The sequence below is a fragment of the Dendropsophus ebraccatus genome, chromosome 2 (genome assembly GCF_027789765.1).
Source record: "Dendropsophus ebraccatus isolate aDenEbr1 chromosome 2, aDenEbr1.pat, whole genome shotgun sequence".
NCBI lineage: Eukaryota > Metazoa > Chordata > Amphibia > Anura > Hylidae > Dendropsophus > Dendropsophus ebraccatus.
Window position 1 is genome coordinate 217,932,122 of NC_091455.1, and position 25,068 is coordinate 217,957,189.

At 44.7% G+C, this 25,068-nt stretch overlaps 1 protein-coding gene across 1 annotated transcript in view; it reads left to right on the top strand.

The window, feature by feature from the left end:
* Positions 1-25,068, top strand: part of LOC138784235 (SCO-spondin-like) — a 251,800-nt gene that overhangs the window by 14,738 nt on the left and 211,994 nt on the right. The window contains exons 7-18 of the mRNA XM_069959741.1: positions 1,285-1,432; positions 1,504-1,744; positions 1,815-1,953; positions 2,036-2,162; positions 2,242-2,414; positions 2,556-2,777; positions 8,545-8,710; positions 9,253-9,502; positions 11,127-11,307; positions 11,553-11,647; positions 12,177-12,433; positions 13,133-13,267. Of these exons, the coding sequence (XP_069815842.1) occupies positions 1,285-1,432; positions 1,504-1,744; positions 1,815-1,953; positions 2,036-2,162; positions 2,242-2,414; positions 2,556-2,777; positions 8,545-8,710; positions 9,253-9,502; positions 11,127-11,307; positions 11,553-11,647; positions 12,177-12,433; positions 13,133-13,267 (2,134 nt within the window). The remainder of the gene's footprint in view (positions 1-1,284; positions 1,433-1,503; positions 1,745-1,814; positions 1,954-2,035; positions 2,163-2,241; positions 2,415-2,555; positions 2,778-8,544; positions 8,711-9,252; positions 9,503-11,126; positions 11,308-11,552; positions 11,648-12,176; positions 12,434-13,132; positions 13,268-25,068) is intronic.

Consider the following 25,068-nt stretch of genomic DNA (forward strand, 5'->3'; position numbering starts at 1 on the left):
TAAATTAGTATCACTTACACAAACAGCGTGTGGATAACGGGCCCGAATACAACAAGATGGCGGAGAATACCGGAAGGAGGAAGTAAAGAGGCCAAGGGCCAATGAGTTATAAGAGGAGAGCCGAAGGTCACATGACACCAATCAGGGACCCACATACCCGCCCACTCCGCCTGTGTGTATCTCCAAGCCCTTCCCCTGATGTATAGTAACTAACAGCGTACATGGCGTTTATAGTCCAGCCCCCCTTCCGCCTATGTCATGGCGTACGGGAGCGTGCGTCTCATATGCGTTCCATCAGCAAACTAGATGGCACGTACGCCATGACATAGGTGGAAGGGGGGCTGGACTATAAACGCCATGTACGCTGTTAGTTACTATATATCAGGGGAAGGGCTTGGAGATACACACAGGCGGAGTGGGCGGGTATGTGGGTCCCTGATTGGTGTCATGTGACCTTCGGCTCTCCTCTTATAACTCATTGGCCCTTGGCCTCTTTACTTCCTCCTTCCGGTATTCTCCGCCATCTTGTTGTATTGGGGCCCGTTATCCACACGCTGTTTGTGTAAGTGATACTAATTTACTATAGGTGTGTTTTTGTATGTATGTATGTATATATAGCTGCAGTATCTGAGTCCATTAGCTCCTGATGAAGTGAGCGTAACGTACGTCGGGCTGCTGTGCTGGACGGGGGGTAGGACCTCAGTGGTGGTCATGTGGTATTGACATTATGAATGGCATAAGTGTATAATCTCTGTATACTATGGTGGGCTGACTACTGTATCCGTCTACCTATATTAGATAAAATTGCCTTTGGGATTACATACCAGTTTTCCTCAGCATTTGTATTTTTTCTTGAGATATCTTTATTTTTAGTTACCTCTGTCTTTCTATGTTTAGAAGCCTGTTTTCTGTGCCATAACCAGTAATGACCACTAGATGGTGCTTTACCGTGACTAGATTGTAGCAACCACCTACTTTTTTCTATTTATTCATGTGATACCACACTGATGTCTTTCTCCCCCTCTGGTTTTGACCTCTGTGTTCTATCCCATATCTTATTTTATCTGCTTTTATGAATTGATTGAGCTTTAATTAAGACTTTTTGTATATCTGTAGTTGTTGTGCAAGTGTTTTGGTTTTCTTGTGGTATAACCAGTCGGATGTTTCTTTGTTATGGTGCCTGTATGATTCCGGGACCCTGTGGCCCCCGACATTGATGGGAGGTTCCTGTTGCTGATCCCACCATAGTAAACCTGCGGCTCTGATCCTGTGTGTGATCTATAGGTGGATCCCAGAGGCTTCTATGAGATCTGTATGTACAGTTACTGCCAGGCCCCGGGGACCTCCTCAGTGTGCCCAACCTTTACCAGCTATGCCCGGGAGTGCTCGCAGCAGAAGATCACCATCACCTGGCGGCGGGCCGGCTTCTGTGGTGAGTACGGGGACCAGCGGCGGGCTGAGATGCCACACGTCTCCTCCATCTTATGGTTGGTTCTCCTTCAGAGAAGGAGTGTTCGATGGGCAAGCGTTACTCGGACTGTGTGTCGGCCTGCCCGGCCAGCTGCGCCTCGGTGGGGAGCTACGATGACGGTCAGTGCAGGGAGGAGTGTGTGAGCGGCTGTGAGTGCCCGGCTGGCCTCTACCTAGAGGATGGACGTTGTGTGAGGCAGGAGGACTGTCCGTGTTACCACAGGAGACAGAGGTACTCCCCCGGAGAGGTCATCAGGCAGAGGTGTAACCAATGGTAAGACCCTCCCCCGCAGAACACATCTTGGGTCTCTAGGCACGGTGTCAGTTGCCGCCTTGTCTTGCAGCACGTGTGATGGCGGCCGATGGCGGTGTTCCCAGGAGCGATGTGCAGCAGAGTGCTCCGTGGTAGGAGATCCCCACTATGTAACATTTGATGGCAGGAGGTTCACCTTCCATGGTTCCTGTGAATACTTCCTGGTCCAGGTGAGGACCTCACTCCATGTATGATGCTGTAGGGTCCCACCTGCGGAGCCCGTCCTGTCATCCTCCTCTTCATTCCCATCAGGATCATGTGGATGGAAAACTCCTCATCTCTGGGGAGAACGAGGACTGTGGGGGTCAGGGGTCAGTCAGCTGCCTCCGAGCCCTCACCGTAAGGGTCCACAAGACGTCGGTCAGACTCCGAGCATCAGGTAGGTGGTGGGCCTCAGATGACGAGTACATCCCCTGTGGTCCCTGTCAGTGTGTCACCCTCATCCTCTCGCCCTTCAGGTGACCCCACAGTGGATGGACACATGGTGACCCTGCCGTTTCTCAGCCCCGATCTCTCCGTCAGACGCGTCTCCTCCACCCACCTTCTCCTCCAGTCCTTTGGGGCCCACCTGCTCTGGAACATGGAGTTCCCATCCGTGTATATTACTCTGCAGCCGACATTTGCTGATAAGGTAACGTAGACTCAGTGGTGACACCTGCAGCTTATCACACGGAACTACAGCGCCCGATCCTGTAATCAATAATTATAATAATATAATCATCTATAAGGATTCCCCCCCAGCTTATAACGCTCCGGTTCTCTGCGTATAAAGGTGCGGGGTCTGTGCGGGACCTACAACTGGAACCAGAACGATGACTTCACCACACCTGAGAGCGACATCGAGAGCAGTGTCACTGACTTCGCCAATAAGTTTAAGGTTTCTGCTGATTGTCCGGACGTGGGGCCCCGCGGCTTCGACCCCTGTGGGACTTACACCCAGCGCAGGAAGTACGCGGAGGAAGCATGTGCTCTGATAGCAGGAGACGCGTTTCAGGTACGAATAACCTGAACATCAGGAAGCCAGAAAAATGGCGGCAAAAAAGCTGTGATATATGTTATTATGTGTTATTATATCATTATCATGTTATATCATTATTATGTTATATCAATCTTATGTATTATATCATTATTATGTGTTACTATGTCATTATTATGTGTTATTATATCATTATGTTATATCATTATTATGTGTTATTATATCATTATTATGTGTTACTATGTCATTATTATGTGTTATTATATCATTATGTTATATCATTATTATGTGTTAATATAATAATAAACATATAAATATATAATGAAATAATAACACATAATAATGATATAATAACATACATAATAATGATTATAACACTAGGGATGAGCGAACTGAACCGTAACGAACCAGATTTGTTACGAACTTTGCAAAAAGTTTGGTTCGTCACCGAACAAAACTTAGAGAAAGTCCATAATGAATCTGGTTAAAATAACAATAACAAATAAAATCACAGAATGGACCAGGATGCAAGGGATTATTACTCCTATAATCCCTTGTATCCTGGTTTTCTGGGAATATCAAGATGTCTGACATCCCCCCCCTGTTAGGGTGAGACCTTAAGTTATGCTAAGTTTACACAAGGCGATTATTGGCCCGATCGTACGATTAACGATTTCGAAGTAACGATTTTTTTTTTTATAACGATCAGCGTTTAGATGGTACGATATATTGTACGGAAAAATCATTTTGCGATCGTACGCTCCCGCAGCCCGGCCCGCCCGCAGCCCGCTTAACCGCCGCCCCCTGCGCCGCCCCCATCGCCACCCCCGCCGCCGCTCCGATCGCCCCCCCCCCCCCCCGCTGCCGCTCCGATCGCCCCCCCCGCCACTCCGATCGCCCCCCCCGCTCCGATCGCCGCCTCCGCTCCGATCACCCCCACCGCCGCGGCCCATCCCCGGCTCCCGTCTTCAGCGCATTGATTGGCTCAAGAGATGAGCCGGGAATTTCAAACGGCTCCTCTTCAGCCAATCAGTGCGCTGAAGAGGGGAGCCGGGGATGTCTGAAGACCTGCTGCGCGGAGCAGGTAACGTATGTTCTTGGCCGCGGCGGTGGGGGTGATCGGAACGGCGGCGGCAGGGCAATCGGAGCGGCGGCGGGGTGGCGATCGGAGCGGCGGCGGCGGGGGTGGCGATTGGAGCGGCGGCGGGGGTGGCGATCGGAGCAGCTGGGGTGGCGGCGATCGGGGCGGCGATCGAGCCAGCGCAGGGGGCTGTGGATGAGCGGGGGGCCGGGCGGCAGGAAGGTCTGCGGGCGGCCGGACTATCGCGCGACGACTGTTTACACGGAACGATCAGCGAATTTTTTGCGATCGGCGAACGACGATTTATGAACATGTTAAAAGATCAAAATGAACGATTTTTCGATCGTTCGCCGCGTTTACACGTACGATTATCGTTCAAATTCGATCGTTATCGCGAAAATTTGCCCGATAATCGTTTCGTGTAAACTAGCATTAGGGTCCATTTACACAGAAAGATCATCTGACAGATTATCTGCCAAAGATTTGAAGCCAAAGCCCGAAACAGACTTTAAACAGAGATCCGGTAATAAAGGAAAGCCTGAGATTTCTCCTCTTTTCAAATCCATTCCTGGCTTTGGCTTCAAATCTTTGGCAGATAATCTGTCAGAAAATCTTTCTGTATAAATGGACCCTAATGCTGCGTTTACACAGACAGATTTATCTGACAGATCTTAAAAGCCAAAGACAGAACTGGACTATAAACACGGAACAGGTCATAAAGGAAAACTGAAATCTCTCCTCTTTTCAAATCCATTCCTGGCTTTGGCTTTAAAAATCAGTCAGATAAATCGTTCTGTGTAAACGCACCATTAGTCTCCTCAGATATACCTGGGTGCTGCCTAATCAAAAATGTAATATGACAGCCGTCTCTGAGGATCAACCCAGACACATGAAAGCAACTTCAGTGTTCAGGCTGATCTACTTTATTAACCCCTTAACGACATAGGGCGTATATTTACGCCCGGATGCCGTTAGGGACGTTCAGAGCGGGGCCGCGCGGCGGCCGCACTCTGAACCGCGGTGGTCCCGGGTGCCGCTTGTATCCCGGGACCGCCGGTATTAGCGGGCACGGTCAGATCGCCGTAACCGCTAATACAGTAATCAGATGCAGCTGTCAAACATGTCAGCTGCATCCGATTACCGGACGCAGCGTCATCCCTGGTGTCTAGTGGGGAGATCGGGATGTTATCCTGGAGGAGCGATCTCCGTTACTGAAGCCGGCCGGGGACCGCTCCAAGATGGCGCCGTCCCCGACTCGGCACTCGTTTACTTCCAGCTGCAGCAGCTTATCTCATGGATCTCTGCAGCATATCTATGCTGTAGAGATCTCTGAGAGATCAAAGTGTATATACTAGGAGTCCCCCAGGGGGAATAACCCTAACCCCAGGGGGGAATAACCCTAACCCCAGAGAGGGAATAACCCTAACCCCAGGAAGTGGGGGGGGGGAATAACCCTAACCCCAGGGGGAATAACCCTAACCCCAGGGGGGAATAACCCTAACCCCAGGGGGGCTTCTAGTATAAGTGTAAAAGTAAAAAAAAAAGTGTTGTTTATAGTAAAAAGCCCCCTCCCCTAATAAAAGTCTGAATCACCCCCCTTTTCCCAGGTTATTAATAAAAGTAAACAAATAAATAAATAAATAAATAAACATGTTTGGTATCGCTGCGTGCGTAATCGCCTGAACTATTAATTTATCACATTCCTGATCTCGCACGGTAAACGGCGTCAGCGCCAAAAAAATCCCAAAGTGCAAAATTGAGCATTTTTGGTCGCATTAAATCCAGAAAAATTGTAATAAAAAGCGATCAAAAAGTCATATATGCGCAATCAAGGTACCGATAGAAAGATCACATCATGGCGCAAAAAATGACACCTCACACAGCCCCATAGACCAAAGGATAAAAGCGCTATAAGCCTGGAAATAGGGCGATTTTAAGTGACGTATATTTGTTGACAATGGTTTGAATTTCTTACCGGCCGTCAGATACAATATAAGTTATACATGTTACATATCGTTTTAATCGTAACGACTTGAGCAACATGTATAACAAGTCAGTTTTACCCCAGGGCGAATGGCGTAAAAACACATTTCCCCTAAATAAACAAAATGGGTTTGTTTTTTTTTCAATTTCACACTTTGAATTTTTTTCTGGTTTCGCAGTGTACTTTATGCAAAAATTCAGCCTGTCATTGCAAAGTACAATTAGTGACGCAAAAAATAAGGGCTCATGCGGGTTTCTAGGTGGAAAAATGCAAGTGCTATGGCCTTTTAAGCACAAGGAGGAAAAAACGAAAACGCAAAAATCGAAATTGGCTCTGTCCTTAAGGGGTTAAGTCAAAATCTCAGTTCATATCTTTACAAGAAAACTTCAAAAAATTAAATAGGAGAACCCCGTTTAGGCGCAACAAAAAAAAAAGTTTAAAAAAAAAACAGTAAAAAAAAAAAGTCCCATCGGCTGTCCCATCACAGTTGTGTAGAATAAGGTTGGCGACTCATTGGGACTCTCGGTGTCCAGGACCGTGCACCCCAGTGCTGATGTCTGCTCCTTTAATTATGGGCAGGGGCAGTACATGTCTGTTACTGCCCATTGGGTCAACATTCCCCCAGAAGACCACCATAAAGTTAGACCATTCTTGTCGCTGTCACCTCCCCGATGCTTTAGGTGGACAGTTCTGCACAAGTTCTGCCTCCACCTCCTTGCAACCATCCGCCGCTTTGGCTGCAGTCCAACCTGCCCCGGTGTCTTACCAACCATGTCAGGCCCGGTGCTCTCAGGCTGTCCTCCATTTTGTGAGCCTGGGTGAACGGAGCCACAGTGGGCAGGAGCTTCTCCGGACCATCAGGGAGGAGATATATGAATGGCTGAGCCAAGGTCAACTAACGGTGGGAAGTGTTGTAGCCGACAATGGGAGGAACATTGTCTCTGCGGTGCAGCAGGGGGTCACTTTGTATGGGACATGTGATAAACCTCATAGTGCTCAGGTTTCTGCCAACATTTCCTGCCAATTGTTGATCCCTTTTGAGGACGCGACTTTGTTTGTGAGCATCAAGGACATCGTCCACTCCTCTGTGTTCTTGAAAGTGTGGTAACCAACATCATCAGCGAGGATTCCCAGGCCACCACTCCAAGGCTGACCATCCTCCTCCATGAATTGTCTGTTCTCAACCATACTGGCCTGGGTACAATCAGGTACCGCCTCCTCCTCCTCCTCTTCCTCTGTTAATTGTCTGTTCTCCACCCTACTGGGTCCAAGGAACTTTGTGTCCTACGTCCTGTCTAATCACTTACACCTTAGCTAATTTTTTTTCACTATTTTTGCACTTTGATTTTTTCCACTTTTTTCATTGTAATAGCAACTGCATTTAAAGGAAACAATGCCCAATCAGACTCGCACTATTGTAGCTGCAATTATTCAGCCGTTATAGCAAGGTTCCTTTTAGGTTCGGTTCGTACGAATCCGAACTTCACGAACGTTCGCCGGATTGAACTGAACCGAACTTTTCAAAAGTTCGCTCATCCCTACATAACACATAATAATAATAATAATAATAATAAAATAATAATGATATAATATCATTATTGTGTGTGTTATTATATCATTATTAGGTGTGTTGTTATTATATTATTATTATTAATATAGAGTTAGTAGTGTTGTTATTATTATTACAGTTCATTCAAAGGAATAGTAGTGGCAACTCACCAATTAGAAGACTTGTGTAGATAACTTTATTCAGCGCATGGATAAAACATTGGGCGGACGCCAGACAGGTGTAGCTTACAAATTTGTTTCGCTCTTCAACAGACCCCTCCCTCTGGCTACGTCACCCCTGTATAAATACTCACAACAACGTGACGTGAAAAGACATGTGATCATCTCATTAAAATAACACACAGTTTAAAAACAAAGATCCTTTTCAGTTTATATCAGGAAGCTCCGGTCTACCTTCTCATCAAGACCATTCGGACCTTCTGCTCCTGTTCGCAAAATCCATTTAGTCTCGTCCTTTAGCAATGCACGGTGTCTATCTGATCTATTCCGTGCTAGCACTCTTTGTATGCCGGCTACTTTTATTACTTACATGCAGGTGATATGTCAGAAATAAAAGTAGCCGGCATACAAAGAGTGCTAGCACGGAATAGATCAGATAGACACCGTGCATTGCTAAAGGACGAGACTAAATGGATTTTGCGAACAGGAGCAGAAGGTCCGAATGGTCTTAATGAGAAGGTAGACCGGAGCTTCCTGATATAACCAACTAAAAAGGATCTTTGTTTTTAAACTGTGTGTTATTTTAATGAGATGATCACATGTCTTTTCACGTCACGTTGTTGTGAGTATTTATACAGGGGTGACGTAGCCAGAGGGAGGGGTCTGTTGAAGAGCGAAACAAATTTGTAAGCTACACCTGTCTGGCGTCCGCCCAATGTTTTATCCATGCGCTGAATAAAGTTATCTACACAAGTCTTCTAATTGGTGAGTTGCCACTACTATTCCTTTGAATGAACTGTATTTGCCATAAAGGTTCTTTACAATTAGTGAGCACCACCAGAAGTCATCCAGTGTTAGTTCATGCATTTCAGTACTAACGTACCCAGCCATTGATGGGTCTATATTAGGAGCTGTAGTGCCAATCACTTTCTACAATTGCTATCATGTTATTATTATTACATTGTGATCTCCTTACTTTGTGTGGCCCTCAGCCTTGCCATGATGTGGTAGAGTGGGGCCCCTATCACCAGCTCTGCCTGTACGACGTCTGCGGCTGCTCCTCTACCAAGAACTGTCTGTGCAGCGCCCTGTCCGCCTATGCCAGGCAATGTGCCCAGGAGGGGGTGCTGGTGCCCTGGAGGAACCAAACCTTGTGCCGTAAGCCTGGCTTCTCACCCCGCCCCTTGTTGTCATTGCCCCACCCTCCACTGTCACTGTCCTGCCCTCTGCCCTCTGTTGTCACTGCCCCACCCTCTGTTTTCACTGCCCCGCCCTCTGTTTTCACTGCCACACCCTCTACTGTCACTGTCCCGCCCTCTGTTGTTACTGCCCCACCCTCTACTGTCACTGCCCCACCCTCTGTTTTCACTGCCCCGCCCTCTGTTGTCACTGCCCCACCCTCTACTGCCACTGTCCCGCCCTCTGTTGTTACTGCCCCACCCTCTACTGTCACTGCCCCACCCTCTGTTGTCACTGCCCCGCCCTCTGTTGTCACTGCCCCGCCCTCTGTTGTTACTGCCCCACCCTCTACTGTCACAGCCCCACCCTCTGTTGTCACTGCCCCACCCTCTACTGTCACAGCCCCACCCTCTGTTGTCACTGCCCCACCCTCTACTGTCACAGCCCCACCCTCTGTTGTCACTGCCCCACCCTCTGTTGTCACCTCTTGGGGTCTTTATATCTCCCCTTTTCCTCTTCAGCCATCCAGTGCTCCGGAGGGCAGGTCTACATGGAATGTGCCCCTCCCTGTCAGAAGACCTGCGCTGACCTCCGTATGGCAGACTCTGGATACTGTCAGGACCTGGTGGGCTGTGTGGCTGGATGTAACTGTCCGGAGGGTCTGGTGCTGGATGACAGTGGACAATGTGTCCGCCCTTCCATGTGTTCGTGTCATCTCGGAGGGCACACCTATCAGCCTGGGAGCTCCATGAAGCAAAAGTGCAAAGATTGGTAAGTCATTGATGAGGTAGTCCTGAACAACTCGGAGACCCCACCATCCTGGATGTCATCTCTGGAGGAGCAGACATGGTGGGTGCTGGTGTGTGATATAACAAACTGTCCCCTACAGACAGAAGATGGGATATACTGTTCCAGAGGACAACAAGAGCTTAGTTACTCTTCAGGACATGATGGCCTCCAGCTCTATGGTGGTCTCTATCTACAGGAAGTCATGGGAGAGGTGGTGGGAGATGTCTGATGAAATCACCCTATGACCTGTCTACTCCTTCTCACAGGATAGGTTGATTTCATTGAATGTCTCAGCCACATGACCACGTTCAGTCCCATACAGAACCTCATACAGCTCATCTCATGATTTCCAGTCTTCTCTTCTATCTCGTGATTTCCAGTCTTCTCTTCTATCTCATGATTTCCAGTCTTCTCCTCTATCTCATGATTTCCAGTCTTCTCCTTCCGTTATCTAATCATTTCCAGTCTTCTCCTCTATTTCAAAATTTCCATCTTCTCCTCGCTATCTCATAATTTCCATCTTCTCCTCTATCTCATGATTTCCAGTCTTCTCCTTCCGTTATCTCATGATTTCCAGTCTTCTCCTCTATCTCATGATTTCCAGTCTTCTCCTCTATCTCGTGATTTCTAGTCTTCTCCTCTATCTCATGATTTCCAGTCTTTTCCTCTATCTCATGATTTCCAGTCTTCTCTTCTATCTCGTGATTTCCAGTCTTCTCTTCTATCTCGTGATTTCCAGTCTTCTCTTCTATCTCATGATTTCCAGTCTTCTCCTCTATCTCATGATTTCCAGTCTTCTCCTTCCGTTATATAATCATTTCCAGTCTTCTCCTCTATTTCAAAATTTCCATCTTCTCCTCGCTATCTCATAATTTCCATCTTCTCTATCTCATGATTTCCAGTCTTCTCCTTCCGTTATCTCATGATTTCCAGTCTTCTCCTCTATATCATGATTTCCAGTCTTCTCCTCTATCTCGTGATTTCTAGTCTTCTCCTCTATCTCATGATTTCCAGTCTTTTCCTCTATCTCATGATTTCCAGTCTTCTCTTCTATCGCGTGATTTCCAGTCTTCTCTTCTATCTCATGATTTCCAGTCTTCTCTTCTATCTCATGATTTCCAGTCTTCTCTTCTATCTCATGATTTCCAGTCTTCTCCTCTATCTCATGATTTCCAGTCTTCTCCTTCCGTTATCTAATCATTTCCAGTCTTCTCCTCTATTTCAAAATTTCCATCTTCTCCTCGCTATCTCATAATTTCCATCTTCTCCTCTATCTCATGATTTCCAGTCTTCTCCTCCATTATCTCGTGATTTCCAGTCTTCTCCTCTATTTCATGATTTCCAGTCTTCTCCTTCCGTTATCTAATGATTTCCAGTCTTCTCCTCTATTTCAAAATTTCCATCTTCTCCTCGCTATCTCATAATTTCCATCTTCTCCTCTATCTCATGATTTCCAGTCTTCTCCTCCATTATCTCGTGATTTCCAGTCTTCTCCTCTATCTCATGATTTTCAGTCTTCACCTCTATCTTATGGTTTCCAGTCTTCTCCTTTATCTTTTGTTTTCTTATCCCTTTAGTTTCTCATAATTTTCTCCTTCTTTTCCAGTACCTGTGTCAATGGTTCATGGAACTGTACAGAGAACAGCTGCCCGGAGGTGGCTTTCTGCCCGGGTGATTTGGTCTATAAATTTGGGGGGTGTCTTCTCACCTGTGAGAACCTGGAGCAGAACCATAGCTGCTCGGACAGGGGTGACGGTTGTGTGTGCCCAGACGGGATGGTCCTACTGGTAAGTACCATCTCATCAGTACCAGCCAGGGAGCCAGTAGTAGCCCAGTGTTCTCTAAACAATATAGTCGTGTTCACTATTGGGGCAGAATAAAAACTACTCTCAGGTATTGTTCTTCTCCATTGTCCCACGTCTTCCTGCCGATGATACTGATTTCGGTAGGTCAGCATTGTCCCGTATTCTGTGTAGGATTGGATAAATGTTACTCATTTCATCTTGTTAAATCCAATGTATTGCTGTCACAGATGGACAGATGTGTGCCCCCCGAGGACTGTCCCTGCCACCACCATGGGAAACTCTACCATACCAACGACACCATCACCAAAGACTGTAACACCTGGTGAGACACCCAAGACTCTACCTGTAGCTAATAGCGTAGGGATCAGAGATGGATGGGCCCATCAGTGTACTGGAGAATCCGCCACTGGGTCCAGATGCAATAATGGTGCCTAATAGTCCAGCAGAGACAACCCCCTCTTAAGTTGATTTGAAGACAATTTCGGCGGCTGCACAACATCATTCAGGTGGTGAGCGACCATTTCCTCGCCCGTCGGCTGATCACTGGCCCTTTTACATGGGCTGATTATTGGGTGGAGAAAGGTGGCTGGGGAACGCTGGCTGGGGGGGGGGGGGGGGGTTGCTCCTGATCTGGTAGGAGATTAAAGTGTAAAAGCTTAAACAGAGGAATGGAGACCAACGAGAGGATGGCCATGGTGGTGGGGTTAGAGAAGGAAGGAGGTCAACTGAGGTAGCAGCTGGTGGATATTGATATGGAGGTGGGTTTTGTCATAGATGGGCCCTGGATATGTTGGCCCCTTCTCATTGACCCCCTATATATATAATAATGATCCCGGCTTCCATTTTGGCAGTGTGTGTAAGAATCGGCGCTGGGAGTGCACCAATGAGCAATGTGCTGGAATCTGCACCGCCACCGGGGACCCCCATTACATCACCTTCGATGGCCGCTCCTTCACCTTCCTGGGGGATTGCCAGTATGTTCTGGTCAGAGAGAACAATGGGCTCTTTACCGTCACCGCCGAGAACGTGCCATGCGGCAGCAGCGGAATCACCTGCACCAAGTCTGTCCTGGTCATGGTTGGAAACACAATTGTTCATCTGCTGAGAGGTAAGTGATGCCGGTAGTGGGGCAGGTTGTGGCCTTAGATGCTGGGGTAGTGGTGACATTGGGGCCTCCTCATACTTCATTGCTGTCCTGTGCTTCCCTAGAGCTTCCCTGCTGTCCTGTGCTTTCCTATAGCTCCCCTGCTGTCCTGTACTCCCCTGCTGTCCTGTGCTTTCCTGCTGTCCTGTACTCCCCTGCTGTCCTGTGCTTCCCTGCTGTCCTGTGCACCCCTATAGCTTCCCTGCTGTCCTGTCCTTCCCTATAGCTTCCCTGCTGTCCTGTGCTTCCCTGCTGTCCTGTGCTCCCCTGCTGTCCTGTGCCTCCCTGATGACCTGTGCTTCCCTATAGCTTCCCTGCTGTCCTGTACTTCTCTGCTGTCCTGTGCTTCCCTGCTGTCCTGTGCTTCCTTACTGCTTCCCTGCTGTCCAGTGCTTCCCTGCTGTCCAGTGCTTCCCTGCTGTCCAGTGCTTCCCTGCTGTCCTGTGCTTCCCTGCTGTCCAGTGCTTCCCTGCTGTCCTGTGCTTCCCTGCTGTCCTGTGCTCCCCTGCTGTCCTGTGCTCCCCTGCTGTCCTGTGCTTCTATGCTGCTCCTCCTTACAGTATTGCAGCCAGGTATATCCTGGGGTTGGCTCCATAGGGGCCCGGCCCACACACAGGATGAGCACTGCTGTATATAGTATAACATGTCGCCCCCTATCTACAGGTCGGGAGGTCACAGTGAATGGTGCAGCTGTGCGACTCCCCAAGATGTACAGCGGGAACGGGATTATCCTGGATCGGGCAGGATTATTCACCATCCTCATCGCACACGTGGGGCTGACTGTTCTGTGGGATGGAGGTGAGGAGACCCTGTAATCCGATGACACCCCCATAGTCCTCACCTGCTCTCCCATACAGTCCACTAGGGGTGCAGCAGATGATTCCTCTGCTCTATCTCTCACTTTGTGATAATGACAAATGTTCAGTCTTAACAGCCGGTAACAGAGACAAACATTACATTCAATTTTACAGGTTTATCACTACACACATCCTGTATATTATATTACATATATTCTGTATATTATATTATATTACACATATCCTGTATATTATATTACACATATCCGGTATATTATATTACACATATCCGGTATATTATATTACACATATCCTGTATATTATATTACATATATTCTGTATATTATATTATATTACACATATCCTGTATATTATATTATATTACACACATCCTGTATATTATATTACACATATCCGGTATATTATATTATATTACACATATCCTGTATATTACACCTATCCTGTATATTATATTACATATATTCTGTATATTATATTACATATATTCTGTATATTATATTATATTACACATATCCTGTATATTATTATACACCTATCCTGTATATTATATTACACATATCCTGTATATTATATTACATATATTCTGCATATTATATTATATTACACATATCCTGTATATTATATTATATTACACACATCCTGTATATTATATTACACATATCCGGTATATTATATTATATTACACATATCCTGTATATTACACCTATCCTGTATATTATATTACATATATTCTGTATATTATATTACATATATTCTGTATATTATATTATATTACACATATCCTGTATATTATTATACACCTATCCTGTATATTATATTACACATATCCTGTATATTATATTACATATATTCTGCATATTATATTATATTACACATATCCTGTATATTATTATACACCTATCCTGTATATTATATTACACATATCCTGTATATTATTATACACCTATCCTGTATATTATATTACACATATCCTGTATATTATATTACATATATTCTGTATATTATATTACATATATTCTGTATATTATATTATATTACACATATCCTGTATATTATATTATATTACACATATCCTGTATATTATATTACATATATTCTGTATATTATATTATATTACACATATCCTGTATATTATTATACACCTATCCTGTATATTATATTACACATATCCTGTATATTATTATACACCTATCCTGTATATTATATTACACATATCCTGTATATTATATTACATATATTCTGTATATTATATTATATTACACATATCCTGTATATTATTATACACTTATCCTGTATATTATATTATATTACACATATCCTGTATATTATATTACATATATTCTGTATATTATATTATAATACACATATCCTGTATATTATATTACATATATTCTGTATATTATATTATATTACACATATCCTGTATTTTATTATACACCTATCCTGTATATTATATTACACATATCCTGTATATTATATTACATATATTCTGTATATTATATTATATTACACATATCCTGTATATTATTATACACTTATCCTGTATATTATATTATATTACACATATCCTGTATATTATATTACATATATTCTGTATATTATATTATATTACACATATCCTGTATATTATATTACACATATCCTGTATATTATATTACATATATTCTGTATATTATATTATATTACACATATCCTGTATATTATATTACATATATTCTGTATATTATATTATATTACACATATCCTGTATATTATTATACACCTATCCTGTATATTATATTACACATATCCTGTATATTATTATACACCTATCCTGTATATTATATTACACATATCCTGTATATTATATTACATATATTCTGTATATTATATTATATTACACATATCCTGTATATTATTATACACTTATCCTGTATATTATATTATATTACACATATCCTGTATATTATATTACATTTATTCTGTATATTATATTATATTACACATATCCTGTATATTATTATACACATATTCTGTATATTATATTATATTACACCTATCCTGTATATTATATTACACCTATCCTTTATATTATATGAAATATATCCTGTATATTATGTTATATTACACATATCCTGTATATTACACATAGCCTGTATATTATATTATATTAGACATAGGCTATGTTCACACAATGTCAAAAATGGAGAAATAATGTCCGATTTCGCTATTTAAAAAAACCTCAGTTTTTGCATCAATTTAACTGACCTCAATGCAATTGCAATGAAGTCAATGGGAAGACAGACGTCCTATGCACACAATGCATTAAAAAATGGACGTTTTTGCCGCAGACGTCAGAATAATGAACATGAACATTATTTTCGGACGTTTTTTGCAAATAGCGGATGCTTGTTATTAGTTGTTCACACACAGTTCTTCTTTTGTCACTGTTCTTTCTCCGTTTTTACTATTAAATTCAATGGATTTTTCAATTAAGCCACAACCAAAGGCCAATTAGTAACCCCAAACTAAAATAATGTGCAAACACCCGTCATTGCACTAAGGGGATGCCAGGCTTCAAAAAACGTCCGCTATTTTAGACACAAAATAACGGACGTCATTTTAAACGGAGCTGAAAGAAACGTTGTGTGAACATAGCCATATCCTGTATATTATATTATATTACACATATCCTGTATATTACATTATATTACACATATCCAGTATATTATATTACACATATCCAGTATATTATATTACACATATCCAGTATATTATATTACACATATCCTGTATATTATATTACACATATCCAGTATATTATATTACACATATCCTGTATATTATATTACACATATCCTGTATATTATATTACACATATCCTGTATATTATATTACACATATCCTGTATATTATATTACACATATCCGGTATATTATATTATATTACACATATCCTGTATATTACATTATATTACACACTAGAAAATGTACCCGGCGCTGCCCGGGTATAAAGTGTCAGTGTGTTAATTAGATTTGTTCTAAGGTGCCCAGGAGGCCAAGCTAAAGGTATTGTTTCATCTAAGTTAATCAGTGGAATTAGTGTATACCTGTAGTGCATAGTTGGAGGGGTTCTGTATACCCACAATGTATAGTTTTTAGGGGTCTCGCATATCTGTAGTGCATAGTTGGGGGGGCTGTATACCTATAGTGTATAGTTGGGGGATCCTGTATACCTGTAGTGTGTAGTTGGGGGGGGGGCTGTATACCTGTAGTGTATAGTTGAGGGAGGTCCTGTATACCTGCAGTGTACAGTTGGTGAAGGTCCTGTATACCTGTACTGTATAGTTCAGGGGTCCTGTATACCTGTAGTATATAGTTGGTGCTGTATACCTGTAATGTATAGTTGGTGGAGGTCTTGTACACCTGTAGTTTATAGTTTAAGGGTCCTGGATACCTGTAGTGTATAATTGGCGGAGGTCTTGTATACTTGTAGTATATAGTTCGGGGGTCCTGTATACCTGTAGTGCATAGTTTGGGGTCCTATATACCTGTAGTATATAGTTGGTGGAGTTACTGTATACCTGTAGTATATAGCTTTGGGGTCCTGTATACCTGTAGTGTATAGTTTGGGGTCCTATATACCTGTAGTATATAGTTGGTGGAGTTCCTGTATACCTGTAGTATATAGCTTTGGGGTCCTGTATACCTGTAGTGTGTAGTTTGGGGTCCTGTATACCTGTAGTATATAGTTGATGGAGTTCCTGTATACCTGTAGTATATAGCTTTGGGGTCCTGTATACCTGTAGTAAAGAGTTGGTGAAGGTGCTGTATAACTGTAGTATAGAGTTGGTGTAGGTCCTGTATACCTGTAGTGTATAGTTTTGAGGTCCTGTATACCTGTAGTGTATAGTTTGGGGTCCTATATACCTGTAGTATATAGTTGGTGGAGTTCCTGTATACCTGTAGTGTATAGTTTTGGGGTCCTGTATACCTGTAGTGTATAGTTTTGGGTCCTGTATACCTGTAGTATATAGTTGGTGGAGGTCCTGTATACCTGAAGTATATAGTTGGTGGAGGTCCTGTATACCTGAAGAATATAGTTGGTGGAGGTCCTGTATACCTGTAGTGTATAGTTTTGGGGTCCTGTATACCTGTAGTGTAAAGTTTGGGGTCCTGTATACCTGTAGTATATAGTTGGTGGAGGTCCCGTGCACTTGTAGTGTATAGTTTTGGGGTCCTGTATACCTGTAGTGTCCTGTATACCTGCAGGGTCGTATTTACCATTAGGCACCCATGGTCTGGTGCGTAGGGTAGCACCTTGCAGAGAGGCAGTACCCTCCCGTTCAGACTTGCCAGAAAATCTTTGGTCAGGTCTTGTATAGCGGTGTTATTCAGTCACAGTATGGCGGTATTTGTCAGGTCTGGTATGGCAGTGTTATTCAGTCACAATGTGTCAGTATTGGTCATGTCTGGTATGGCGGTGTTATCCAGTCACAGTATGGTGGTATTGGTCAGGTCTGGTATGGCAGTGTTATTCAGTCACAGTATGGCGGTATTGGTCAGGTCTGGTATGGCAGTGTTATCCAGTCACAGTATGGCGGTATTGGTCAGGTCTGGTGTGGCGGTGTTCTCCAGTCATAGTGTGGTGGTATTGGTCAGGTCTGGTATAGTGGTGTTATCCAGTTACAGTATGGCGGTATTGGTCAGGTCTGGTGTGGCGGTGTTATCCAGTCACAGTATATGGCAGTATTGATCAGGTCTGGTATGGCAGTGTTATCTAGTCACAGTATGGCGGTATTGGTCAGGTCTGGTGTGGCGGTGTTATCCAGTCACAGTATATGGCAGTATTGATCAGGTCTGGTATGGCAGTGTTATCCAGTCACAGTATGGCGGTATTGGTCAGGTCTGGTGTGGCAGTGTTATCCAGTCACAGTTTGCTATACCTGTAGTTCCCTGTATATACATGTACTGTATAGATGGAGTAGGGGGCCGTGTATATACCTGTACTGTATAGATGAAGTAGGGGGTCCTGTATATATATGTACTGTATAGATAGAGTAGGGGGCCCTGTATATATATGTATATATATGTACTGTATAGATGGAGTAGGGGGCCCTGTATATATATGTACTGTATAGATGGAGTAGGGGGCCCTGTATATACATGTACTGTATAGATGGAGTAGGGGGTCCTGTATACATGTACTGTATAGATGGAGTAGGGGGTCCTGTATACATGTACTGTATAGATGGAGCAGGAGGTCCTGTATATACATGTACTGTATAGATGGAGTAGGGGGTCCTGTATACATGTGCTGTATAGATGGAGTAGGGGGTCCTGTATACATGTACAGTATAGATGGAGTAGGGGGCCCTGTATATACATGTACTGTATAGATGGAGTAGGAGGTCCTGTATACATGTACTGTATAGATGGAGTAGGGGGTTCTGTATACCTGTACTGTATAGATGGAGTAGGGGGTCCTGTATATACATGTACTGTATAGATGGAGTAGGGGGTCCTGTATATACATGTACTGTATAGATGGAGTAGGGGGTCCTGTATACATGTACTGTATGGATGGAGTAGGGGGCCCTGTATATACATGTACTGTATAGATGCAGTAGGGGGTCCTGTATATACATGTACTGTATAGATGGAGTAGGGGGTCCTGTATACACAGGCCCGTATCTGCCATGAGGCGAGGTGAAGTGTTCGCCTCAGGCGGCAGATAACACAGCCCTTGAGGGGGCGGCATCAGCGTCCTGTGTCCTTATCATTGCAACTAGTTACGGTTCAGTGCCCGGCTGTGTTTCCTGTCAGTTGCCTCATGAGAAGCGCTGAGGAGACTGGAAGCCTCGTATTCACAGGTATTCACATCACATAAGACATAGATATAGTGTCTCCTGCTGTTAACCCTTTCAATAATGCAGAGTTATTATACTCTGCATCACTTACACACTGTAGAAAAGAAAACGTTAACAGCAGCGGGGACGCTATATTATGTCTTCTCTGCCCTGCCGAACTCCGAGCTGACCTCAGCACAGAGCAGGAGAAGAGGCATCAAAGTCATGTTCTGCTCTGCTGTTACCTCCTTCCATATTGCAGAATGTAAGTGATGCACAGTAATACTCTACATTCTGCAGTACTGAAAGAGTTAACAGAGCAGCCTGTTTTATGGCTCTTCTCTGGCTCCTGAGGTCAGAGGTCAGCAGTTGTAGATTGTTGTTTGTTTTGAAGCTCCCAGGGGGCCCATAGTGGCTCAAACAGTTAAAAAATCTGGTCACCGCACAGAGCACACTGTTATCTATAGTGCTGTCCCATACACACTGGGGTGCTGCACTGTGCCTGTCCTGGATCTTCTCTCCCTGACTATTTCTCTGAGGGGGTGGGGGCCTTTGTCAGTTTTCACCTCAGGCGGCAGAAAAGCTAGAATCGGCCCTATGTTTACATGTACTGTATAGATGGAGTAGGGGGTCCTGTATACATGTACTGTATAGATGGAGTAGGGGGTCCTGTATACATGTACTGTATAGATGGAGTAGGGGGTCCTGTATACATGTACTGTATAGATGGAGTAGGGGGTCCTGTATACATGTACTGTATAGATGAAGTAGGGGGTCCTGTATATATATGTACTGTATAGATGGAGTAGGGGGTCCTGTATATACATGTACTGTATAGATGGAGTAGGGGGCCCTGTATACATGTACTGTATAGATGGAGTAGGGGGTCCTGTATACATGTACTGTATAGATGGAGTAGGGGGTCCTGTATACATGTACTGTATAGATGGGGTAGGGGGTCCTGTATACATGTACTGTATAGATGGAGTAGGGGGTCCTGTATACATGTACTGTATAGATGGAGTAGGGGGTCCTGTATATACATGTACTGTATAGATGGAGTAGGGGGTCCTGTATATACATGTACTGTATAGATGGAGTAGGGGGTCCTGTATACATGTACTGTATAGATGGAGTAGGGGGTCCTGTATACATGTACTGTATAGATGGAGTAGGGGGTCCTGTATACATGTACTGTATAGATGGAGTAGGGGGTCCTGTATACATGTACTGTATAGATGGAGTAGGGGCTCCTGTATATACATGTAATGCATAGATGGAGTAGGGGGTCCTGTATATACATGTACTGTATAGATGGAGTAGGGGGCCCTGTATATACCTGTACTGTATAGATGGAGTAGGGGGTCCTGTATACATGTACTGTATAGATTGAGTAGGGGGTCTACCAGTTATTACTGTGGATGTTGTGAGGCAGCTTCCCTAGCAACCATTGCTCCCTGTGAAAATGAAAGCAGTAATCCTATTGGTTGCTAAGGCTCCAACTGCCGTGTCTGCTGCAGCTAATTATATCACCTGTGTGTGCAGTGAGGAGATTTTCCCATTCATCTCTATGGGGCGCTCTTTCCCCTCCCCCTCCCCTCCTGTACATCTGGCGGGGACGGGACCTTCGCAATAACCTTCCCGGGCACCCAATGTATCTGTGGGCCAAATTTGGGGTCAAACGGTTCAAGCGTTTGGAAGTCTATAGAGGACAGACAGGCAGACAGACAGAAGGGCAGACAGACAGAAGGACAGACAGACAGACAAAAGGACAGACAGACTTTGACTTTGATTTTTATGATATAGATATCCAGTATATTATATTACAAATATCCTGTATATTATATTACACATATCCGGTATATTATATTATACTAGAAAATGTACCCGGCGCTGCCCGGGTATAAAGTGTCAGTGTGTTAATTAGATTTGTTCTAAGGTGCCCAGGAGGCCAAGCTAAAGGTATTGTTTCATCTGAGTTAATCAGTGGAATTAGTGTATACCTGTAGTGCATAGTTGGAGGGGTTCTGTATACCCACAATGTATAGTTTTTAGGGGTCTCGCATATCTGTAGTGCATAGTTGGGGGGCTGTATACCTATAGTGTATAGCTGTGGGGGGGTCCTGTATACCTGTAGTGTGTAGTTGGGGGGGCTGTATACCTGTAGTGTATAGTTGAGAGAGGTCCTGTATACCTGCAGTGTACAGTTGGTGAAGGTCCTGTATACCTGTACTGTATAGTTCGGGGGGTCCTGTATACCTGTAGTATATAGTTGGTGCTGTATACCTGTAATGTATAGTTGGTGGAGGTCTTGTATACCTGTAGTTTATAGTTTGAGGGTCCTGGATACCTGTAGTGTATAATTGGTGGAGGTCTTGTATACCTGTAGTATATAGTTCGGGGGTCCTGTATACCTGTAGTAAATAGTTTGAGGGTTCTGTATAACTATAGTATAGAGTTGGTGGAGTTCCTGTATACCTGTAGTATATTTGGGGTCCTGTATACTTGTAGTATAGAGTTGGTGAAGGTGCTGTATACCTGTATTATAGAGTTGGTGTAGGTCCTGTATACCTGTAGTGTATAGTTTTGAGGTCCTGTATACCTGTAGTGTATAGTTTGGGGTCCTATATACCTGTAGTGTATAGTTTTGGGTCCTGTATACCTGTAGTATATAGTTGGTGAAAGTCCTGTATACCTGTAGTGTATAGTTTTGGGGTCCTGTATACCTGTAGTGTAAAGTTTGGGTTCCTGTATACCTGTAGTATATAGTTTTGTGGAGGTCCCGTGCACCTGTAGTGTATAGTTTTGGGGTCCTGTATACCTGTAGTGTCCTGTATACCTGCAGGGTTGTATTTACCAGTATGGCAGTGTTATTCAGTCACAGTGTGTCGGTATTGGTCATGTCTAGTATGGCGGTGTTATCCAGTCACAGTATGGCGGTATTGGTCAGGTCTGGTATAGCGGTGTTATCCAGTCACAGTATGGCAGTATTGGTCAGGTCTGATATGATGGTGTTATCCAGTCACAGTATGGCGGTATTGGTCAGGTCTGGTGTGGCGGTGTTATCCAGTCACAGTATGGTGGTATTGGTCAGGTCTGGTATAGCGGTGTTATCCAGTCACAGTATGGCAGTATTGGTCAGGTCTGATATGATGGTGTTATCCAGTCACAGTATGGCGGTATTGGTCAGGTCTGGTGTGGCGGTGTTACCCAGTCACAGTTTGCCGGTATTGGTGAGGTCTGGTATGGCAGTGTTATCCAGTCAGAGTATGGCGGTATTGGTCAGGTCTGGTATGACAGTGTTATCCAGTCAGAGTATAGCTGTATTGGTCAGGTCTGGTGTGGCGGTGTTATCCAGTCACAGTATGGCGGTATTGGTGAGGTCTGGTGTGGCGGTGTTACCCAGTCACAGTTTGCCGGTATTGGTGAGGTCTGGTATGGCAGTGTTATCCAGTCACAGTATGGCGGTATTGGTCAGGTCTGGTATGACAGTGTTATCCAGCACAGTATGGCGGTATTGGTCAGGTCTGGTATGGCAGTGTTATCCAGCACAGTATGGCGGTATTGGTCAGGTCTGGTATGGCAGTGTTATCCAGTCACAGTATGGCGGTATTGGTCAGGTCTGGTATGACAGTGTTATCCAGCACAGTATGGCGGTATTGGTCAGGTCTGGTATGGCAGTGTTATCCAGTCACAGTATGGCGGTATTGGTCAGGTCTGGTTTGGAGGTGTTATCCAGTCACAGTATGGCGGTATTGGTCAGGTCTGGTATGACAGTGTTATCCAGCACAGTATGGCGGTATTGGTCAGGTCTGGTATGGCAGTGTTATCCAGCACAGTATGGCGGTATTGGTCAGGTCTGGTGTGGCAGTGTTACCCAGTCACAGTTTGGTATACCTGTAGTGCCCTGTATATACCTGTACTGTATAGATGGAGTAGGGGGTCCTGTATATACATGTACTGTATAGATGGAGTAGGGGGTCCTGTATATACATGTACTGTATAGATGGAGTAGGGGGTCCTGTATATACATGTACTGTATAGTTGGAGTAGGGGGCCCTGTATATACATGTACTGTATAGATGGAGTAGGGGGTCCTGTATATACATATACTGTATAGATGGAGTAGGGGGTCCTGTATATACATGTACTGTATAGATGGAGTAGGGGGTCCTGTATATACATGTACAGGGGCGGTCTTGGCATTTCTGGGGCCCTAAGCGAAGTTATGTCTGGGGCCCCCCCTTCGACACGCGTTCCAAAACAATAGACCTCTGTGTGTTGCCCCCAGTAGTATATACCACTTGTGCACTACCGCCAGTAATATATACTCCTTGTGTGCTGCCCCCAATAGTATATACCCCTTGTTTCCTGCCCATAGTAGTATATACCCCTTGTTTGCTTCCCCCAGTAGTATATAGACCCCTGTGTGTTCCCCCAGTTACATATAGCCCCCCCCCCGTGTGCTCCCCCAGAAGTATATAGACCTCCTGTGTGCTGCTTCAGTTGTATATAGACCTCCTGTGTACTGCCCCCAGTTGTATATACCCCCTGTGTGCTCCCCCACAAGTATATAGGCCCCCTGTGTGCTCCCTCAGGGGTATTTAGCCCCCCTGTGTGCTCCCCCACTTGGATATAGACCTCCTGTGTTCTCCCCAACTTGGATATAGACCCCTGTGTGCTTCTCCAGTAGTATATAAACCCCCTGTGTGGTTCCCCCAGTAGTATATAGACCCCCTGTGTGCCCCACCAGTATTATATAGACCCCTTGTGTGCTGCCCCAGTAGTATACAGACCCCTGTGTGCTCCCCCAGTGATATATGTAGACCACCTGTGTGCCTCACAAGTAGTATATAGACCCCCTGTATGTTCCCCCAGTAGTATATAGACCCCCTGTGTGCGCCACCAGTAGTAAATAGACCCCTGTGTGCTCCCCCAGTAGTATATAACCCCCCTGTGTGCTCCCCCACTTGGATATAGACCTCCTGTGTGCTCTCCAAGTTGTATATAGACCCCATTCTGCTGCCCCAAGTAGTATATAGACCCCCTATGTGCTGCCCCCAGTAGTATATAGACCCCTCTGTGAAGCCCCAGTAGTCTCTAGCCCCCCTGTGTGCTCCCCCTGTTATATAGCCCCCTGTGTGCTCTCCCCATTTATATAGACCCCCGATGTGCGCTCCCCTAGTTAAACAGACCCTGTGTGCTCCCCCTCCCATATAGTATATAACACAATAAAAAACACTTATACTCACCTAGTTCCGGTTCTATTCACTCTTGTGGCCGCGCTCCCCTTGTCCTAGCGCCGGCACCACAAGGACAAAGCTACCACTTGTGACCGCAGGGAAAACCCTTCCTACGGCCACAAGAGTGACTGACAGGAAGGGGGCCAATGTCTCCCGCCCTGTTAGTGCTGCTGCTGCTGCTGCATGTAACTATGAGCGCTCATTACGAGTGCTCATAGTTACAGTTCAGATGGCAGCAGCGAGCGGGGCAGCGGCTCTGTCCAGCGGTCTTGAGCACAGGAGTGGGGTGTGGGGGCCCCCCTGGATGTTGGGGGCCCCAAGCGATCGCTTGGGGTGCTTGGTGCCAAAGACCGCCACTGTACATGTACTGTATAGATGGAGTAGGGGGTCCTGTATATTCATGTACTGTATAGATGGAGTATTGGGCCCTGTATATACATGTACTGTATAGGTAGAGTAGGGGGTCCTGTATACATGTACTGTATAGATGGAGTAGGGGGTCCTGTATATACATGTACTGTATGGATGGAGTAGGGGGCCCTGTATATACATGTACTGTATAGATGGAGTAGGGGGTCCTGTATACATGTACAGTATAGATGGAGTAGGGGGTCCTGTATACATGTACTGTATAGATGGAGTAGGGGGTCCTGTATACATGTCCTGCATAGATGGAGTAGGGGGTCCTGTATACATGTACTGTATAGATGG